Below are 23,148 nucleotides of genomic sequence, written 5' to 3'. Positions count from 1 at the left end.
GGAGGGGCAAGTGTGGACATGATGGGCCAAATGGCCTGCTTCCACACTCTTGGGATTCTACAATTCAGCAAAACGATTTGCATTGATCAATATCTCCTAAACTCTGGCTCTTTTTACCAATTTTAAAGGAGAGAGATTAGCTCTCAGTGGGAATGAATGTATAGAATGTGGAGAAGGGAGCGAGCTCTACAGAAGCAGGGCTAGGAACAGTCATGCGGTGGGTGTATAGCACACCTTCAACTACCCCTCATTGACATCGTCCTGGCCACAATGATGTGAGTGGTTGCCTGTATCTTAGCCCTATCCTCCATCTCCCATCCTGCCACTAAATGCCTGGAGAGTCACTTCAGACACAGTGAGAACCATTCAATATGTGAGCAGCGATGGCTATTGAGTATTTTTACCATTTGTCGCTGAGTTTGCTTCTTCCCCCTACAATGTTCTCATTTTGTTTCCACTGGCACATGTCAGGAAGTATTTTTGACATTAAGCCTAGAGGTCTGCATAAATATCACTCTAATGAAGTGAGTGACGTATGTTAATTGCCATCCCATGCCTTACAATGGGATCATGTGTGTGGATCCTCATGCATTCCAGCTGAAAGAGGAAGTCAATGGATTGGAACTGACTTCCACGTTGCTTGCCAATTTTTGATTTAGAACCCTGTCCACACCTAAATCTTTGTGTTGCTCCACGTTAAATTCCATCCGACATTCAAGCTGTGGTCTAACTAGAGGTCCGATTATTAACTCCTACTCTGTCTAGCTTTGTATATAAAAATCCCAATGGTTTTAATGTCTGTGACTCTACATTGGCTGGACGTGTTTAGCACGTGTTGAAACCACAAGGACGCCTAAATCCCTTGCAACTTCATCCCTAACTATTTGAACTATTTCTGAGCTATGTGTCTTGTCTACTTTTCATTCTACTGTGTGGGACCACAGTAAATTCCAGCTTCCATTATCCTGCCCACTTACATATTTTTGTCCAGCTCATTCTGTAACTGGTATGCTGCCCCCTTTGATTCACTGCTAACCCTGATTTGTTAACATTTGCTAATGTGACTGCTTTCAATGGAGTTTCTGATGGGGAAGGAAGGGGTTAGATTGAACCCCACCCACCCTGGTGGAAACCTGGTGGACTGCCCCTTAGATCTCAGCCATTTCCAATTTTAATTAGAGTCCAAGCCTCCAGTGTGATGTGCTGATGAGAAGTCTCATCATCACAGGAAGTGGTGATGTCATATGATTTTGGAGCCCCTGGTAGTCCTATTGCAAGATGAAGTCGCAATAAAATGTTGCATGAATATTGTTTTCTTTACCTTAACATACCCCATAAATATTCCTCAGCAGCAATGCAAGACCAAGGGTGAAATTCTCTTCTCTTCGAAGGTAGCGAGAAGGAGAACATATCTCTCCTGTATCAATTTGCCCAATTATTTCCTCTTTTCACCACCTCATCAATTGAAGCCTGGGCAGGAGATCCATTGGGTTTATGTAGTCAATGAATGGTGACTTAAGGCTACCTCCCCACTTAGCTGCCTTCCTGACTGGCAAGAAGAGACTCTGGGCAACTGGAGGCACAGATGTGAGGTTAGAGGATGGCCTCTGAAAGCAAACCTTTGTTGTGCCTGACTGTGATTCCACAGCAGCCCTCTCTCTGTGACAAAAAATACATTTTAATCCACCATCTGCATCCCCCGAAATGCAGGCCTCCTTTAGGACCCAGAAGCAGCTGGCCATGATTGGCTGGCAGCTTCTGGTGACCCGGACACCAGTGTCAGGAGCTGTGATTCACTGAAACTTGTGCCTACGCTCTGCTTGTTGATTTTTAATGAGCGCATTGGCATGCGGTGAGTTATCAGACAGTGCGGGTGGCATTTTAGTCACCACTCGATATGTTCGCCCCGCGCTTTAAGAATAACTCGGGAATATCACGCTTCCAGAATATTACGTTATAGACAATACAGTCTCGCAGACGGATGGATCTCCTGCTCAAAATTAGTGCTGATTCGGCAAATACTAGCATAAATGTTGGTCAGGCCATGAGGGAGAACATTACTGCTCTTCTGCAACATGGTGCCATGGAATCGTTCACATCTGCCTAACAGGGCAGCTTAGCTTCTCTCTCAAAAGTTTGCACCTCCAACAATGTAGCATCCCCCCAGTACTGTGTCCAAGTGCAGTGGAGATTTTGTACTCCAGCTGCATAATATCATATCTATACTGTCAGTAGATCCTCATAAGGAAAGTATTGCTCCTCTGGTGAATTCCATCCCAGATAATTGCGATTGTTATGTTAAACTATGATAATAAGATTCTTGCATCGAGCAGTTCTCTTTCTTTCCCTCTGTCGCTTACAGAAAGGACCAGCACTGGTGCTGACTTTCCCTCTTAGAAACTCTGAAAGCAATCTCATGGTAAATACATTCAAAAGAGGGCTGAGAGTGAGCTAATTGAAACAACTGTTAATTTATTTTTAAACAGCAACCAATTAAACGCATAGTGGAACAAATCCAGAAAGGATTTTTGCATTTGAGTTGAATGGCTCGGGTCTGTCCTCTTGGACTCACTCCAAGACAAGCCAGCTTGATATTTAAAACAATTTAATCAAGTTAGACTGGAATATAGTAGGCTGATGGTGTGTATTTTTTAACCGTTTATGTTCCTGACAACAGTAATGAAGCAGACATCTGATTAAATCTTTGATTAGAAATGCTTCCTTTGTAACTATAAGAGGTTTGTAGTACTTGTATTTCCTGGGTGCACATTGTCCTGTCATTAGACACCAGTAAATCCTTAAAGTGAGTTAGCGAGTTTTGAGAAGATTTGTAGCTCAGGTTGAGGTTCTGGATGTGAGTTTGCTCGCCGAGCTGGAAGGTTAGTTTTCAGAAGTTTCGTCACCATTCTAGGTAACATCATCAGTGAGCCTCCGATGAAGCTTCATTGGAGGCTCACTGATGATGTTACCTAGAATGGTGACGAAACGTCTGAAAACGAACCTTCCAGCTCAGCAAGCAAACTCACATCCTTAAAGTGAGTTTTATAGCTGTTTGTAGTCTCTCACCTTTACACAACACACATTATTCAAAATAAATACTTTTCATCCAGATTATTTTCAAACGTACCGCAATGCTGTGGTACTGAACCAAAGGAGACAAGATACAACTTTGAAAGTAGGAGCAAAAGGTAGGCCATTCAGCCCATTCACCCTGCTCTGCAATTCAGACAGATTATGGCTGATTATCCACCTTCATGTCACGTATGTCCCTATCCCTTGATGCTCACTACCTGGTGACAACAAATTCTTGAATGAAGTTAAATCTGTGTGCACATGAAAAGACTGTTTGCTCCCTCCCCTTGTGATCACTATGGGATCAATGATCTCTGGGATCTCCATATTTCAACGCACATGTTCTGTTCATGTTTTGACAGATGATGGCCTGTTTTTGAGTTTCTTGTGGTCCAAGGATGTCCTCCCTGTAAGATAGTGGCGGAGTAGGATGCTCAACCTGGAGCTCCTCTGCTCCACCTGTTCTTTTTCTTATTTTTGTTTTGTCTACCCCTCTCTCCTCCCTTCCCTCGGCCTGGGAAACTCAGCCTCGGCCACTGGCTCCCAGTTGGCCTGGAGCGGAGACACCAGTGACCAAAGGCTAGAGGAGGGACACTGGCAACCCGCAGCCTGGAGCATGGACACAAATGACCAGGGTTGCAGTGTGAAGTGTGGCAGCAGCTAATGGTCAGTCTAGGCGGAGGCCCCTCACACTGGAGACAGATTGTGTTGTTTGTCTTTTTAACTTTGCTTCTTCTTTTTTCTGACCTATGGTTACACTGTGCGTAGCAGTAAGGTAAGTTCCTTCCTTCATTTCTCTATTCTGTGCCTGAGGATTTTATCTAGGTGCCTTTATACTTAAGACAGTGCTCTAACTGGCAACTTATAAATTTTTTCACTGTACTCATTTGAGTATGTGGCAATGAAGCTAATTCAATTCAGTTCGATTTGGATGGATTTTCGAGAAGCATTTCAAGATGCTTGTCTAGCATCGAGATTTAGGGGATAAGCTGGCCATAAGTATCATCAGTAAAAGTATTTAAGGCAAGTTTATTATGACCAGTCAGGGTCAGAGAAGTTTTAATAATTGCCTTGCCATTCATGAGAAACAACATAAATATTGCCCAGAGACAGTAGGAACTGCAGATGCTGGAGCCTGTGGTAACAAGGTGGAGAGCTGGATGAATACAGCAGGCCAAGCAGCATCAGAGGAGCAGGAAGGCTGACGTTTCGGGTCTGGACAGGAATATTGCCGTTATTTTTATAGCAAGTACGGCATCCTGTTTCTCTGCCATGCACAGGTATTCTCGGGACATTGAAGCAGAATGCAATGCAGACACAGTGTGCTTGATGGTGATATCAGGGAGTCTAGACAGCACTCAGGAGGCTGTCTGATACCACGGGCCCGAGTTTGCTGTTCCTCCATCCACTCCAACTTTGGAAACGTCTGTGCCACCCTGGCTCTCTTAGCAGCAGGAGAAAGTGTGGTGAGAAACGATGTGGTGGAGAAATTAAGCAGTGGTAGATCATACAAGAAATAAAGTGTTGGGGTTGCTTTACTGAATATCGACTGTTTAATCCTTTATTAAAAGAATTCCAAGTCGAAGGCAAATTCAAGAGTTTTTTTAAATTTAGATATTAATTAGAAAGTGACACTTTTTACTGTCAGGAAAAATTGTAGCAAGCAGTATAGATACATTTAATGGGAAACCAGATAACTACTAGAGGGGCAAGGTAAGGATTTGTTCAGAGGGTTAAGCTGAAGGTTGGTGGAATTTTTCTGGGCTGTAAATTCTATTCTAATTGTCTTATATCTTAGTTGCAAAAAATTAAAATAAACAAATATAAGAATGAGAAGCAATTGGAAGTCTTCAAACAATATAAAAATATTTGCTATTGCTCAATACATTATTGATATTCTTGAAGAGTAGGAGAATGTGAATCCTTAAATCTTTTGAACATTCTTATCAAGATATTTACATAAGCTGAACTGAAAGGGTCTGCATTTAGTTAACATTGCTCTGGACTTCTGGACCATTCCAAACCACTGTGGAGTGAAGAGAGCACTTTTTGAAGTGTAGTTATTGTTCTAACATGGGGAACATGGCACCCAATTTGCACACAGTAAGTTCCCACAATCCGCAATGAAATACCGACAAGGTAATCTGTTTTAGTGAACTTGATGTGGAGATGCCTATGTTGGACTGGGGTGGACAAGGTCAAAAATCACACGACACCACGTTATAGTCCAATGGGTTTACTTGAAAACACAAGCTTAATGAGCTCAGCTCCTTCTTTGGGTGTAGTGTGTGAGAGAGAGTATAAGACACAGAATTTATAAACAGAAAGGTAACAACCCTAAAACTAGCCAGCTCTTGCTGAATATTTAATCAATTAGGAAGGATTAAAATGCAAAAAGAGATGTTCCTCTCAAGTCATTGTCCAGAGATAATTAAAGGTTTTATCAATATACACAAGAGGTGACATCTTAGGTCAGACAATGCATTTTGGGTGTGAGGTCTTGCTTAGAATCTGTCCATGTGTTAAATTGGGGTCAGGTTCTATTTTTTAATCAAAACGGAATGTATCTGCCATTCATGGGCCAGAATCCAACGATTGGCTGGATTACTCATCGTCCTAGTGGGTGGAAAAAATGGCCACTTTCGAATTTGAAAAAACATGGCTGCCGACCTGCCTGCTGGGCTGTCTTCTGGAGGAGCAGGTTGCCTGAATTTGGGGAAAATGTGAGAATGATGTGGGAGGCAGAGAGTGATCGCTGAAAGCCAACTCCCCATTCCTAAAGCCTCACCCTCCTTTGACGCCTTCCTCCCCACAATCCTAACCCCGTGATCCCAAACTTTGAAAAAAACTATGTTCCCTTGCCAGTCCTAGCCTCATGGACACGGCAATCCAGGCATCTGACAATTCTCTACAGCTCCCCACTGCCACTGGCCTCTCGCTGGCTGTTGTGGCAAATTGTGTTCAACACCATTTCTTGCAAAAAAGGAATGTGAAGCATGCTGCGCTTATATTCGAACAACCCCCTCGTCCATCAGGAGCTCATGATATTCACACCATTTCCTTCAACGCTCTCCAGCAATGATCACCCCGTCTGAGGGAACATTATAGTCCACAGATCCCACTGATACGTTCCACAGCCTTTTGTTTTTTTTTAACCCATGCCAATGAAACATTTTTGGTATTTTATCTCTCCTGCCTCCCACCCTGTTCCCTTTGGTTCCTCCTCCTCCACTTGCTTAAAGCCTGTTGTTGCTCAGTTTTGCAGATGCTGAACTTTGACTCCCTCTATCGATGCTGGCCGAGCTGCTGATTGTTTCCACAGTTTTCTGTTTTTATTTCAAAGGTCCTGGTGGCCAGCTTTCTCTGCCCAGTTTGGAGATGGAGAACAGAGGGTGGGTGTGGGTACTGTGGTTTCAAAGTTGCACAAGGGGGCCAGAGGGAACCTTACGTTCTTGCTGTCCAGGACGTGTGAATTCCTAATCTGTAATAGCTGACGGTGACCTTTTAAATTTGTTTCGCTACTTCGTGATCCTATAATTACTACTATTACTTTACTGAAGGAATGTACCTTTCAGTGAAGGCGGTGCACTCTCCTTTTCATCCCTGTGTCACCCTGTGTGCTGTGCCTCTGCTGTGCCGCACACTTGATGTCTACTCACAAACTTCCAACAATGCTACTATGGCAGGTTGCCAGGAAGTATACCTCAATGATATTTCTAAACCACCTTTATCTGGGTTTGCCTCCCAATGCAACTGACTCTAAAGGTGAATTTAAATCCGACGGCAAGAGGGATTCCTAGTTTTTGAGAGGAATCAGAAACAGGGCTGGGTTCATGAGTGTCCACGTTGGCATTCTTGTATAGTACAGCCAGAGTGCTGTATTGTCGGACGTTCTGTCTTTTAGATGAGATATCACCGTTGATAATGAAAAGGCTGCTCAATTTCACTAAATAACACACGCAAATGTAAGATAATAAAATGTGAGGCTGGATGAACATAGCAGGCCCAGCAGCATCTCAGGAGCACAACATGCAAATGTATGTCTTTTTGTTCCATACAGGCGGTGTGGCTATGCCATTTTAGTATATTTAAGAATATTGACAATATTTGCGAATTTGGGATGTATTATACGGTGGAGACTATTTTTAGTAGATGGTGAAAGAACTTTGGCAGATTTGCAGTGATTTAGTGAATGTTCGTGTTTTGAATTTTAATATGGTAATGAAATGTGGGTATTGCTGGGCAGGTCACAATTGTTGTTCATCCCTAATTATCCTGGAGAAGAAGGTGCTGAGCTATGGTCTTGAACCACTGCAGTCCACATGGCATTGGTACACTCAGGGACAGAGTTCCAGGCTTTTGAGGAATAACAGTGTAGGATAGTGAATGGCTTGAGGGGAAACATGCTCCTGGTAGTGTTCCCATGTATGTGCTGCCGTAGTCCATCTAGGTGGTCAAGGTCACAGGTTTGGAAGATGTTGACGAAGCAGTTTTGGTGAGTTACTGCAGTGCATCTTGTAGATGGTACACACTGCTGCCACTGTGCATTGTTATGAGGGAGTGAATATTGAAGGTGGTGGCTGGAGTGCCAATAAAGTGGACCACTTTGTCCTAGATAGTGTGGAGCTTCTTGAGGATTATTAGAGTTCCATTCTTCCAGACAAGTAGGGGGTAGTCCACCACACTTTGGAGATGTGCTTGTAGATGGGACACATTCCATTTGAAAGAAAAAGGAAAATGTCCTCGACTTAGAGGTAGTTATTGAATTTCCCTTGGTGACATGAATGTTGCTTTCCAAGCCTGGATTCTGTCCAGGATTTGCTTCAGTATCTGAAGAGTGACAATCCTCAATACCACTGAAAAGTACTCAATTAGTTTCAAAAAAGCTTTGTGATATCTAATAACTGTGAAAAGTGCTATGTAAATACAACACTTGTTGTTGGATATGGTTCCAGCCAGTGGAGGGCTTTGCTCAATTCCATTTTTTTGTGCATTCATGTGATGTAGGATTGTTGGCTGGTCCAGCATTTATTGTCCATCCCTAAATGCCCAGGCAGCAGTTAAGAGTGAATCACATTTCCGTGTGCACTGGAGTTCCATGTAGAACAGGCCAGGTAGCAAAGCAATTTCCTTTCCGAAAGAACATTAGCGGACTGGATGGGTTTTTTTCTAGACACCTGGCAGTGGCTTCATGACTATCGTTAGACTCTGAATTCCAGATTTTTATTAAGTTCAAATTCCACCACTTGCCATGGCAGGATTCAAACCCTGGTCCCCAAAACATGACCTGGATCTCTGGATTAATGGTTTAGCAGTAATAGCGCGAGGTCATCACCTCCCATCAGCTCAATTTTGCCGTGGTTCCTCGCTGCTACTCTTGGTTAAATGCAGCATTGATGTCAAGGGCAGTCCCTCGCATTGCTCTGTTCATATTCAGCTCTTTTGTCCATGTTTGGATGAAGTTTCGAATGAGGTCAGGAGCTGTCTCGGACAGATAGAAACCGAGCTAGGTGTCAGTGAGTCAGCTGATTGTACTCTCAACAACACGTACAATCACATTTATGATGATTGAAAGTAGACCGATGGGGTTGGATGAATTAGATTTTTGATAGGATTCAATGGACAATTTTCTACATTGTTGGGCATATGCAAATGTTGTAGCTGTACACAAAAATCTGACTAGCCAGGCTAGATCTAAATCTCGTGTTTTGATTACTACTTATAGTATGTATTCAGGGTCCATAGACTTTGCAGAATCCAGTGCCTTTTAGCTGTTTTTAGATGTGACATGGAGTGAAATGAATTGGATAAAAGCTGGTAGTTGTGATCTCAATAGAAGTCCAGGATTGATCATCCATTTGGCACGTCTGACTGAAGGCAGATGCAAATGCTTCAACTGTGACTTTTGCACTGACGTACAGGGTTCCCCATCCCTGAGGATGGGAATATTTATGGAGCCTGTCCCTCCAGTGAGTTGCTTAATTGTTCATCACCATTCATATCTCTTTGGGACAGCATTGCAGAGCTTAGATCTAATCTGTTGGTGGTGGGAATACCGCACGCTACATTCGCTGCTCAGTGTGCAAGTAGTCTTGTGCTATAGCTTCATCAGGGATACAGTGCTGCTTCTGGCATGCCTTCCTGCGCTCTTCATTGATCCCCTGTTATGATGGTAGTGACAGAGAGAGGGATCGGTTTAACATTGTGGTTGAATATAAGCATGGTAGATGAGTCCTTCACAATTCAGCCAGCTTCCCAAGAGATGGTTTTACCAAGCTGTTCTTGGAGATTTACATTCACCTTCCTGGACAGAGTACATTCTGTGCCTTTTCCACTCTCACAGATTCATCAAAGTGGAATTAAATATGGACGAGTACGAATTCATCCGTTGAGAGTGGGTGGTTTTTTTATATTTATTCATTCACAGGATAAGGGCATTGCTGGCTAGGGCAGCATTTATTGCCCATCCCTAATTACCTAGAGGGCAGTTAAGAGTCAACCATATTGCTGTGGGTCTGGAGTCACATGTAGGCCAGACCAGGTCAGGATGGCAGTTTCCTTCCCTAAAGGATATTAGTGAACCAGATTCATTTTTCCAACAATCAACAATGGATTCATGGTCGTCATTAGATTCTTAATTCCAGGTCCTTTTTAATGTCAATTTTCACCATTCGCCGGACATAATCTGGGTCTCTGGATTAACAATCAGCGAAAATACCACTTGGCCATCAACTCCCCAATCGTCGTCATCAGAAGCAGATTTCCTTGCCCATGGTTTTGGAGTCAAAATCAATGATGTCCAGGGTCACTGACCTCTGAAAATACACTGCTGAGGTGGATTTCTCCTGTCAATGGGGCAGGTCGTGCCTTGGCATGGTGTTATTTTCATTCAACTCTGCTCTAGTGATTCAATACAACTGAAAGACTTGCTACACCATTTCAGAGACCAGTCAACCACATTGCTGTGAACTTGGAGTCAACAGAGAAAACCAGATTGCTTTTTTTAACAAACCAATCAATTCATGATTCTTATTAATTATATCAACATCCACATTCATGAAATGGTTGAACTTGATTTCACTGATGGCTGTGGTTGGATTTAAACTAATGACTCTGAAGCATTAGCATAAATCCTTGGATTAATGATTCAGCAAGATTACGCTATCGCTCCCCTGACCAGTTTCGTAATTAGCCGCTTACCTACACCCACTTCTTAATTATTTACCTAACAGGTCTGAGGTGTTCCCGCTCACCTTTAATCCTGCTCCTGCAGAGGCTGCAAAAGCTGGGATCCTGAACCAATCCCAAATGGACCTCCAATTTCCAGAACATTTTTTGACCCTGCTCAGCCCAAAGCCCAACTGCAAAGGATGGGAGAAATTCTGCCTGTTAACTTCTCTGCTTTTTCTTGGGTGCTGCCATCTGCTGAACATTTCAAGCATTCAGTTGAGGACAGTGGTTTTAACGGTCAGTTTCACAAAGGCTGGTGCAACTAGTAATTTGCAGGGTAGACAGCATTCTGACAGCAGCTCTTAATTCATGAAATCTAGTAGGAACAGGAGTATATCTTTGAGCCCCTTGAACACGTTCCACAATGCAACTAGGTCATGCTTGATCTGCACCTTAGCTCCCTATCACCTTGCCTACCAAAAAAAAGACTCTGTCCATTGAAAGCATACTGCTGCAGATGCTGGGAATCTGAAATAAAATTAGAAAGTGCTGGAGAAATAGAAGTAACATTTCATGTCTGATATGGCTGTTCTTCAGAACTGAAAATGCCTTAGAAATCTGTTGTAATCTTCAGCACATAATGAAGATAATGTAGTTTACTAGGATCATCAAAACTTGTCCAACACAACTCTTCATGTGAGCCCATTAGAAATGGCTAATGGGATGATCCACATGTTCTTTAGGTGGTCTGAGAATTGGTTTAATGACAAAAGCCAGGCAATTATAAATGGGAAGTAAGTTCCATAGTATGTAAAAGCAGAAGTAGGCCAATCAGCCAATTGTGTCTGTTCTGCCAGTGAAATCATAGCTGATCTGATAATCTCCAACTCCACTTTCCTGGCTTTTTCCCATAACCCTTGATTCCCTTAATGATTAAAAATTTGCCTATCTTAGCCTTGAATGTACTTAATGACCCAACCTCAACAGCACACCCCCGGTAAAGAATTACAGATTCATATCCTCTTGAGAGAAAAAAAAATTCCCTCATCTCTGTCTTAAAAGGGTGACCCCTTATCGTGAGATTATGGCCTCTACAATTATCCTCTCTCACAAGGGCATAACAACATCTTCATGTTGAACCTGTTAAGAATGTTATATGTTTCAAATAGGTCACATCTTACTCTTCTAAACTCCAATGAGTGCAAGCCCAGCCTACTCAACCTCTCTTTGTAAGATAGTCCCTCTGTACTGGTATCAGTCTAGTGAACCTTCTCTCGACTGCCTCCAATGCCAGTATATCTTTCCTTAGACAAACGGTTCAGTGTTCCAGCTCTGATCTGTCAAGTGCCTTGTATAGTTTTAGCAAAATCTCCCTGCTTTTATATGCCATTCCCTTTGAAATAAAGGCCAACTTTCCATTTGCCTTCCCTGTTACCCAATGAAATTGGATGCTAGGATTTTGTGAAGTACACTGCTTAGGAAAATGTAACAAGTGGTGACTCACAGAGTAGGTATAATAATATTAAATTTGCTTACGACACAAGTAATTTAGTACTGATCATAAAAAAGGTTGATTATTCTCAGAGATTTTGATCAATTGTGTGATGATTTTCAAACACAAATGGCTATGAAGGTTCACAGTTTGATATCAGGCTTTTGGGCCTATGTTATATAATGTTGGAAAAAGACTGAGGAAAGCAAATGGTATCAGTTTCTAAAGTAATTAACTTAGTAGAAGAAGTTGAGGTAATTTGTATCTACACCACAAGGTCAACAACTTTTCTGTAAAGTAGTTCACCATTACCTCTTCAGGGGCAGTTAGGGATGGGCAATGTCCTAGCCAGGATTGTCTACTTCACATTAATTTAAAAGAAAATAAGTAACTTCCTCAGAAGGGACATTGCATAGACTTTTAATGGGGGCTGTGTAATATAATGGCAGTTTCTTTGACTTTAATGTACAATGTCTTCAGGGAGCATCATCAATACGTAAATGATTTGGAGGAAGGTATAGATGGTCTGATCAGCAAGTTTGCAGATGACACGAAGATTGGTAGAGTAGCAGATAGTGAAGGGCGCTGTCAGAGATTACAGCAGAATATAGATAGACTGGAGAGTTGGGCAGATAAATGGCAGATGGAGTTCAATCAGGAAAATGCAAGGTTTCCAAATGCATTTTGGAAGATCTAATTCAAGAGCAAAACTATATAGTAAATGGAAAAGTTCTGGGGAAAATTGATGTACAAAGAGATCTGAGTGTTCAGGTCCATTGTTCCCTGAAGTTGGCAATGCAGGTCATTAGAGTGGTCAAGAAGGCACATGGCATGCTTTCCTTCATCAGTTGCATAAGACTTTGGTTCGGTCACATTTGGAGTACTGCGTACAGTTCGAGTCGCCACATTACCAAAAGGATGTGGATGCTTTGAAGAGGGTGCATAGGAGGTTCACCAGCATGCTGCCTGGTATGGAGGGTGCTAGCAATGAAGAAAGGTTGAGTAGATTAGGATCATTTTCACGAGAAAGACAGAGATTGAGGGGGGAACTTGATTGAGGTCTACAAAATCATGAGGGGTATAGACAAGGTGGATAGCAAGAAGCTTTTTCCCAGAGTGGGATACTCAATTACTCGGGGTCATGAGTTCAAAGTGAGAGGAGAAAAGTTTATGGGAGATATGTGTGGAAAGTTCTTTACGCAGAGGGTGGTGGGTGCCTGGAACACGTTGCCAGCGGAGGTGGTAGATGCAGACATGTCTTTTAACATGTATCTGGACAGTTACATGGATGGGCAGGGACCAAAGGGATACAGACCCTCAGAAAATAGATAATAAAGTGTGAAGCTGGATGAATACAGCAGGCCAAGCAGCATCTCAGGAGCACAAAAGGTGACGTTTCGGGCCTAGACCCTTTATCAGAGAGGGGGATGGGGAGAGGGTTCTGGAATAAATAGGGAGAGAGGGGGAGGCGGACTGAATATGGAGAGAAAGAAGATAGGTGGAGAGGAGAATATAGGTGGGGAGGTAGGGAGGGGATAGGTCAGTCCAGGGAAAACGGACAGATCAAGGAGGTGGGATGAGGTTAGTAGGTAGGAAATGGAGGTGCGGCTTGAGGTGGGAGGAGGGGATGGGTGAGAGGAAGAACAGGTTAGGGAGGCAGAGACAGGTTGGGCTGGTTTTGGGATGCAGTGGGGGGAGGGGACGAACTGGGCTGGTTTTGGGATGTGGTGGGGGAAGGGCAGATTTTAAAGCTGGTGAGGTCCACATTGATACCATTGGGCTGCAGGGTTCCCAAGCGGAATATGAGTTGCTGTTCCTGCAACCTTCAGATAGCATCCTTGTGGCACTGCAGGAGGCCCATGACCGCAGGAAGTGCTACACTTGCCCCCACACCTCCTCCCTCACGTCCATCCCAGGCCTCAAGATGACTTTCCACATTAAGCTGGGGTTCACCTGCACATCTGCCAATGTGGTATACTGTATCCATTGTACCCGGTGTGGCTTCCTCTACATCGTGGAAACCAAGCGGAGGCCTGGGGACTGCTTTGCAGAACACCTCCGCTCAGTTCGCAATAAACAACTGCACCTCCCAGTCGCGAACCATTTTAACTCCCCCTCCCATTCTTTCGACGACATGTCCGTCGTGGGCCTCCTGCAGTGGGTTTGATGCCAGCCTCCGGTGACTGTCTGTGTGGAGTTTGCATATTCTCCCTGTGTCTGTGTGGGTTTCCACTCACATCCTGAAGATGTGCCGGTTAGGTGGATTGCCCATGCCAAATTGTCCCATCGTGCCCAGGGATGTGCAGGCTAGGTGGGTTAGCCGTGGGAAATGCAGGGTTTATGGGGTGTGTATTGTTGGGTTGCTCTTTGGAGGATCAGTGTGGGCTTGATGAACTGAACGGCCTGCTTGCACACTGTCGGGATTCTATCCTATAAATAGGGCTGGAAGACAGCTCCCCCGACAGTGCTGCATTTGTACTGACTGCATTGGAGAGTCAACTTGAATGGGAAAACCAGCTCTGTAGCCACAATATTCCCAAACCTCCGGTATAGAGCGACGGGCAGCTCTTGCGGTAGCTACTTTTCGTTTCTAACGACAGCAACAACTAAAATGAGGCAGCAAAAAGTTCCAGATGACTATATTCCGAGCTTCCCTGTTCCAACTGGCATCAGAGCTGGGAGTTTGTTTCCAGGCAGGATACATTCCAGGCACAGCTTTTTTTTTTGCAAAGACAATTCTGCTTCAGAGAGAAAAGAAAACAGTGGGGGAAGAGAGAGACGAGTTCACTTCTTTCAGCGTGTGGGATTGGGTTTTGTTTTTTTTGGTGAAAAGTGCAGATTGAGATTCGCTGCGGTTGGTTGGGACATATTAATAAGCAATCACCTCAGAGAATAAGGGGGGGGGAGTTTTATGCAAATAGCCATCTCCATAAGGAATAAGGCAGCGATCCCGGGTCAACAGCGACACAACATGGAGGAAGTGGAGCTAGGGGGAAGAGAACCATGAGAGTGGAAGCGCCCGCTCTGGGAGGGAGCAGTGCAGGCACCGGGGCCGCTCTTTCGGGGGAATGTGCTAGGGCAGTGAGCACCGAGCGATGCCGAGGAGGAGGTCGAGCGGGGAGCTGCCGCTGCCCAATGGCTGGGAGGAAGCGCGCGATTTCGACGGCAGGGTCTTCTATATCGACCACAACACCCGGCAGACGAGCTGGATCGACCCGCGGGACAGGTAGACCGCCACGGCGCGCGCGCGTGTGTGTGTGTGTGTTTTAACCTTCTCGTAATTGGACCTCGCACTCACTCACCTTCCCGGAGAGTTACTGTAATTCAGAAGTGGATACTTTTTAGCCCCCCCCCGTCTGTAACAATGTATCGGGGACGGCGGGCTGTAGTTTCTGCTGTTTTCCCCCCTCCCCACCCCACCCCCCCCGCTGACAGACCCAGGCAACACCCCAGGCCGCCTGTCACTCGGGCCACTCTTTCTCGAAGTTACTTTCCCATCTTCCCACCCCCCCCCCCCCCCCCCCAACCACCTCAAAAAAAATCTGGGATGTGGCAGCTTTTTCCTCTTTTAAAAATTTCCTTCCCTAACTCCTACATTTTTCCCCCCCCCTCTCCACATTGTATTCGAGGCAGGTTCCCAATTCTTTTTTTGGGGGGAAAAAGTCTTTTTTCTTTTTAAGGCATATTTGAACTTGAACTAAACGAGTCTTTTACTTTGCATAATGTTGCTGGTTATCAAGTTGTGATTTTTGTTCTCCTAGTGTTGGCTATTGTTAGTATTCCCCCTCCCCTTTCCCCTCTACCCACCCAAATAGAGGAAATTCCACATCCACATCCTGCTATTTAATTTTTGTGTGTTTTTCCCTCGATTTTTTTTTTGCTGCTCAGCCTGATGGTAATGCAGTTGGAATATTTTTTTTCACTTTCTTTGAGTTGGGCATACGGGTCAGCGTACATCAGGCACATTCTTAGCTTATCTGTGTCTCCATTTTTGTATCTTTAAAAAGATTAAATTCTCAGTTGCTTATTCTTAACTGTAAGTGGGAGGAGTAAAGCGGAGGTTATGTGGAGATATTCCATGACAAACAGGCCATTATGGATGTGTGGAGCTATCCTGCTATCTTTCAGACAGGATTCATTACAAAGCTGAAAAAAACTTTGTTTCAAGGAACTGGAATTATGAACATGGTGTACAAATTGCTTAATGTACATTTGAATACTTTCAGCATGGCAACCCTCCAACAGACATGTTTTCATATCAGTGTTTTATGGTGCTAGCCTGTCGGCATTTTTATAGTTCAAGAGAGTAGTCTTTAAAAAATTTACGTGCCTTTCCTGACCTCAGGATGTCCCAGAATGCTCCAGAACTATTGAAGTACTTTTGAAGTGTAGTCCTTGTCATTATTTAACTTTTGACTTATTTTCTGAAAATTACTCGACTGTCATGATTTAGTGAACTTGTTTAACGTCATCTGCTTTTTTTTTGATTCCGTTTTCATTGCTGTTCACGAGAACTTGCTGTGTGTTTAAATTGGTTGCTACATTTTCCAACATTACAGTAGGGACTACACACTGAAAGTGCCTTACTAGCTGTAAAATGCTGTGAGATGTCCTGAGGTTATGAAAGCCACTATATAAAAGCAATTGTATGTTTTTCTTTTAGACGTGAAACCAAGAGTGAAGTACAGGAAAAGTTTAAAATCTCAACTTTGGGAGCAAAGGGCCCCCCTTTCTCAACTCTGTGTGAAACCAGATATTATAATCAATTGGCTTTGACAGTTAAAAATGTATTTGCAAAACAGATGCATTTTTCTTTTGTAATTTGGACTTCAGATTTTTTTGAAGGCAAAATTGTGGATGTTTCCGCTTCAGGTGTTTATAAACATATCCTTTGGTGATCACAACACCCGGTATAGGGGAATAGATTTCTCAATTCTTGAAATGACAATGTTTTAAAGTATACAGGCCATGTTCATCTGTTGACATTACGTGTGATATTTGACAGTCTATTCAATGCACAAAGGAGCCACGTATGACTTGGTATTTTATTGGATCAGACTTGAGTACTTTAAGGATTAAAAATTAAAAGGAGAACTTAAATTATTAGCATGCTTCTAATTCACTACAGGGTGATAAATAAAGATGTAGATTTTTTCTTGCACATCACAGTTACATAAATAAATCTGTCTCATATGTTCTTGGTGTATGTGTGATATAATTAGAAATGGATTAGATTGGCATGAAAAACGTGGGCAATGTACAATATATGATACAAATAGAATTCGTGTGGTTGTCATTTTGTGCAGCTATAAATCCAAGTATATAAATCTGAATTGTTCAGTTATATATAACTAGAAATGATTAAATTTTTTGAAATGTTGAATTGGAGATGGATATTGCAAACTATTTAAGATTATGAAAATATTTAGATTTAACTGTGAATGTACGAGTGCTTGGCAAGGGATGAGAGGTTTTGATTATATGGCGATGTTGGGATTGATCTCTTTGAAGCAGTGAAGATTTAATTAAGTGGTTCAAAATTATGAAGGGTTCTGACAGAATATAAGTGAGCAGAAAGTGTTCCTATTGGCAGGAGGATCAGTAATCCGAGGACAATGGTTTAAGATCATTAGCAGAGTACTAGGGTGGAAGAGGAAACCTTTTCTTTGCACACCTGAGTTGTCATGATCAGGAATGAGCAGCCTGAAAAGTGGTAACGATAGATTCAGTTTTGAAAAGGAAATGTATATGTATTTGAAAGGGAAAATTCTTTCTTTTATAATATTATGGGGAATGAGCAGGAAAGTGGGGCTTTCAGAGGGCCTAAATCTGGGAATGGATTAAATTGCTTCTCTCTATGTTATAAGACACTGCCATATTTATAATTCATTCAAGAATACATGTATGACTGCAAAAGTATTAAGGCCTGTGATTTATGAAGCCTAATTGATTATAAATTCATGGCAAATAGGTGTAGGAGTAGACCATTCAGCTATTTGATCCTGCACACCCATTCAATATGATCATGGCTGATCATGCAATTTCAGGATCTCCACTCCTGCTTTCTCCCCAAACCCCTTGATTTCTTTAGCCGCAAAGGCCATGACCAGCTCCCTCTTGAATATATCTAACAAAGTGTCGCCAACAGCTTCCTGTGGGAGAAAATTTCGCAGGTTCACAACTCTGAGTGAAGAAATTCTTCCTTCTCTCAGTCTTGAATGGCTTACACCACTTTCCTAGACTGTGACCCCTAAGACCATCAGTTAAAGGAGCAGAAATTAGGCCATTTGGCCCATCGAGTCTGCTGTGTCATTCAGTCATGGCTGAGAAGTTCCTCAGCCCCTGCTTTCTTCCCATAACTCTTGATCCCTTTGATAATCAAGAACCTAGCTATCTCAATCTTAAATGTATTCAATGACCGGGCCTACACAGCCTTCTGTGGCAGTGAATTCTATAGATTCACCGTTCTCTGGCTGAAGAAATTTCTCCTTATCACTGTCCTCTAAGGTCTTCCCTTTGCTCTAAGGCTGTGCCCTTGGGTCCTTGTCACTCCTGCCAATGGAAGCATCTTCCCAACATCCACTCTGTCCAGGCCATTTGGTATTCTGAAAGTTTCAATTAGATTCCCCTCTCATCCTTCTAAACTCCAATGAGTTGAGTCCCAGAGTCCTCAAACGTTCTTCAAATGTTAAGCTTTTCATTCCTAGGACCATTCTTGTGAACCTCCTCAGGTCCCGCTGCAGGGCTGGTACATCCTTCCTGAGATACGGGCCCAAAACTGCACATGATACTCTAAATGTGGCCTGACCAGGGCCATATAAAGCCTCAGTAATACATTCCTGCTTTTATATTCAAGTCCTCTCAAAATAAATGCCAACATTGCATTTGCCTTCCTGACTACTGACTCGACCTGCAAATTTACCTTGAGAGAATCCTGGACTAGAACTTCCCAGCCTCTTTGCACTTCGACTTTGGAATTTTCTCCCCATTTAGAAAACGTCCATGCTTTTATTCTTCTTACCAAAGTGCATGACCTCACACTTTCCCACATTGTATTCCATCTGCCACTTCTTTTGCCCCCTCTCCTAACCTGTCCAAATCCTTCTGCAACCTCCCCACCTCCTCAATACCACCTGTCCCTCCATCTATCTTTGTATTGTCTGCAAACTTAGCCAGAATGCCCACAGTTCCTTCATCTATATCATTAATGTATAAAGTGAAAAGTTGCGGTCCCAACACTGACCTTTGCGGAACACCACTTGTCACTGGCTGTCATCCTGAGAAAGACCCCTTTATCCCTGCTGTATGCTTTCTGCCAGACAGCCAATCTTCCTTCCATGCTCGCACCCTGCCTCTAACACCGTGGGCCCTTATCTTACTCAGCAGCCTCCAATGTGACACTTTATCAAAGGCCTTCTTGAAACCCAAATAGATAACATACATTGGCTCTCCTTGGTCTACACTGCTCGTTACTTCCTCAAAGAATTCTAGCATGACCTCCCCTTGATGAAACCATGCTGACTTTGCCCTATTTTACCATACACTTCCAAATATTCGGAAATCTTGTGCTTTACAATGCAGTCCAAAATCTTACCCACAACTGAGGTTAGTCTAAGCGGCCTGTAATTTTCCATCTTTTGCCTTATTCCCTCTCTCTCTCTCTCTCTCTCTTTCCCCCCCCCCCCCCCCCCCCCAGTCCTGGGACCCTCCCTGACTCTATTTGGACTTCCCCAACATTGAGAACATTCTTCCTGTATCTAGCCTGTCCAGTCCCATCAAGATTTTACATGTTTCTATGAGATACCACCACTTTTCCTCCCCCAAGTTCTTCTAAATTATTATATCTGGGAGATATTCAGTATCAAAAGTTGGGGATAACTCTTGGGTGAATGTTTGGAACGGGAGGTGTCAATCTCTTGGAAAGGGAGTCCTTTAGATTTGTCCCTGAACTGCTTGATCCAGATTAGTTCAAGGGGTAAAGGTTGAGTTTGAAGAGCCAATGTAGGAGGCATACTGATGGACCAGGGGTGCTCTGCATGGGATCCCAGGCCACATCCTGGAGGGGGAGGAATAGGTGGCTCGGGTATGTGATCAGGTGGGTAAGGAATGGCCGCAAATCTGTACCAGGCAGACACTGAGACAACTTTGGGTACAGATTGGAATGGGTGCAGTGGCTCATTTTAAGAGTGTGGATGAGAAAATGCAGAAAAATATCCCTCAATTCCTACAACACCGGAGAGGTTGATGAAGAACTCTGTCCAAATACCTCTTCTGTTTCCAGTTTTGCAATGCTCCCTGAAACAGACCACTACCCTGATATCTCCTTGCCTGGCTGGGTGCCAAAATTTGTTTGACCACGCACCTCTGAATGGCTTGAGATGTTCATATTATGCCAAAGCAATTCCGTAAAAGCAAGTTTCGGAACTAAACGTGATTTTATTTGTATGTGCGTTTTTGGCTGATCAGTCTGTGCTTATGTTTCTGTTCACCATGCAGCTGATAAGACATCAGAGAATCCTGAGGGACTGTGCAATATATGTCACAAATACACATTCTCGCAGACCGGAGATAGTAAAATTGTTTTACTATCTCCAGCCTTATATTTGGGAGATGGTGATACTTCTTGGAACAGTGAAAGAATAGTTTACAACCAGTGCCCCAACAGTTTTACAGGATAAAAGTAATATATGGTGTACTGCTGAGCCAAAGACTATGGGAAGGTGCAGTGCTGCACCCTTGGGCTTAGTTCTCCAGGGGATCTATTTCACTTAACCTTAGTGTGGCTGTGATAGGGAATGGGAAAATCTTGGTTATAATCATTGTTTGGTTGTCCCCTGAATGCAGCTGAGTCCAAGCATGGGAATGTGAAACCTCTCATGTAAGCTGTGGCTGATTGGATGAAGTGCTCAAAGTGAGAGTAGAACTGTACGCAACACAAGTTAGCAACTTCCGGAGAGGAGAGGAGGAAACTGGCCGTGGGAAAGAATAGTCTCTGTTGTTCACCATTAGCTTGGACTTTCTAGTGCTGAGTTCCACAGTTATCAGCTGACGTGCTCAGTTTTGTGAGCAACATGAGCAGCTTCTTCCAGCACATGCTTTTGAGTAAATGTGAAACTTTCAACAATTCCAGAATTAGGAATCTGTTTCCAGTTTCAACCAGTGTATATTTTACTATTTATTGATGTGTTCTGATAGCCATAGAGTATATAACAGAAAGAAGCCACATGAAAGTTCAGCCTCCTGTGGCGTCATGATTTCTTGTCACTGTTACTGTGCCAAGTACTTTTTTATTAAAGGGTCACTGACTGTTGATGCAGCGATCCCATTTCTACAATGTAAACGCATTGTTCTGTGCAATTTATTATTGAACTATTTTAAAAATCTGTTTTTCAGATATGTTTCCCACTCCAGCTGCTTTATGCAATGTTGAGGCCAAGTGATGTAGATTTTTTGCACATGGGTTTTCTTTCTGTGTCACTTTCAGGGTAGCACTTGGAAGTTGAGGCAACAGACCCAAACATAGAGAAATAGGAGATAACAAAGTGTGGAGCTGGATGAACACAGCAGGCCAAGCAGCATCTTAGGAGCACAAAAAGCTGACGTTTCGGGCCTAGACCCTTCATCAGAAGAGTCTAGACCCGAAACATCACCTTTTTAGTGTGTTCATCCAGCTCCACACTTTGTTATCTTGGATTCTCCAGCATCTGCAGTTCCTATTATCTCCAATAGAGAAATAGGAATTTTTAGTGCCTGCACTCATCTTGCTTATGCATTTGGCTCTGTGCTTTTCTGAGTGCTGCTGGTACATCTAAAACAATTCCTATGCTAACTTCTGAAAAACATTAACTATGGCTCTGAAGATTTCTTGTACAAATGCTATGCGCTGTATAAGCATCAAATACTGAGGAGTGCTCACTGGCTGCTGATCAAGATGTACAGTAGCTAATGGTATGGCTGCACAGTCATTGTTTGAAATGTGTGTTTAGATGCAAGACTTGGCTTTTGAACTGTAGATCGCATTGACCACTTAACTGAAGTAACAGTAGTATTATTCTCCATCCATCCCTGTTTTAGAATAGGAACAATACAAGAACAGGGACAAGCCATTCAACCTTGAAGTCTGTCCCAACCAGACTCCCTCAGGTCTGGCAAAGTTTCAAGTTTGCACTTTGTGTGCAATGTGAAACTTCGAGTTTGTATGGTCAACTGATCCACTGCAAGTAAGGAGCAAGTGCTCCTTTTTTTTTAAGAAGCACGTGATTGGCTGCAAGGTAATCAGAGCCACACCAAGGCTGTGAAAGATCTGAAATCCTTGCAACTTTTTTTTCGCATTCATCCCCTCGCACTCTCCCTCTTTTTGTCTCTCAATCTTTAATATATTATGTAACAAACGTGATTTGCAAATTTGACGGCATTCCCTCTTTCAATATATTTGCTGTCAATGTGAGTTATTGAAGAAACAGTTATCTCCCCGTAATATATTGTAGACTTGTTTACTTTTTCTAGTTTTCATTTATGCGTAATTGAAGAGAGTATTTTTCATCTGTTTTGATGTACAACTCTTGGTTTCTGTTGCCGTTTTTGACTGATCTCTGCCATGTTCATGCTCCTGTTATACTTCAGGCTTTCCACCAAACTTTCCAGCCTTCATTGGTTTCTTCTCTATTGCTGATTTTAAAGTTTTTGTTTCTCATTCCTGCTCTTTTACTGTCTAGTGCTAGCAATAATACTGGGGAGGAGGATTTCCTGCTGTGTTTTCGTGATAGTTTTTCAGACCAAGGGAACCAACTAAACTGCATATTGTGCAATGAGAAAGGATTAATGAGTAGTTTTGTTGCGAGGTCCATTGCGGAAGAGGGACCATAAATGATAGAGAGTGAAGAAGTTGGATCCTGGATCTAAATGAAGGGAACGAGGAGCGCATGAATTGCAAGTTGGCATTGATGGATTGGGGAACCTTACTAAAATGGTTATCAGTGGATAAGCAATGGCTAATATTTAAAGAACCTGCACATGGATTAAAACAATCATTCCTTCCTATCTGGCACAAAAATAAAACCAGGAAGGTGGCTCAGCATTAGCTTACAAAAGAAAATTAGGCACAGTATTAGATGAAAGTGGAGACATGTAAAATTGACTGACAAAGCAGCAAACCTGAGATTTGGGAGCAGCTTAGAATTCATCAAAAGAGAACAAAAATATTGATCAAGAGGAGGAAAATAATAAAAAAAGGAGTAAACTTGTAAGGAACATAAAAACTGACTGTAAAAGCTTCTATAAGTATGCAAAGAGGAAAAGATCAGTGAAGGCAAAGTAGGTCCCTTACAGTCAGAGGTAGGGGATATTATAATTGGGAACAAAGAAGTGGGAGAAGAATTAAACATCGATTTGGTCTGTCATAATAAAAAAGGACA

At 42.9% G+C, this 23,148-nt stretch overlaps 2 protein-coding genes across 2 annotated transcripts in view; one reads left to right on the top strand and one right to left on the bottom strand.

Moving 5' to 3' along the window:
• Nucleotides 1-23,148, bottom strand: part of LOC125457167 (putative claudin-24) — a 77,596-nt gene that overhangs the window by 21,419 nt on the left and 33,029 nt on the right. The window lies entirely within an intron of this gene.
• The window catches only part of wwc3 (WWC family member 3), a 164,273-nt gene continuing 155,508 nt past the window's right edge, over nucleotides 14,384-23,148 (top strand). Inside the window, exon 1 of the mRNA XM_048541017.2 lies at nucleotides 14,384-14,960. Coding sequence (XP_048396974.1) covers nucleotides 14,830-14,960 — 131 coding nt within the window. The 5' untranslated portion in view covers nucleotides 14,384-14,829. The remainder of the gene's footprint in view (nucleotides 14,961-23,148) is intronic.

The sequence above is a fragment of the Stegostoma tigrinum genome, chromosome 12, assembly GCF_030684315.1.
Source record: "Stegostoma tigrinum isolate sSteTig4 chromosome 12, sSteTig4.hap1, whole genome shotgun sequence".
NCBI classification, from domain to species: domain Eukaryota; kingdom Metazoa; phylum Chordata; class Chondrichthyes; order Orectolobiformes; family Stegostomatidae; genus Stegostoma; species Stegostoma tigrinum.
This window is presented reverse-complemented; position numbering and strand designations above follow the sequence as displayed.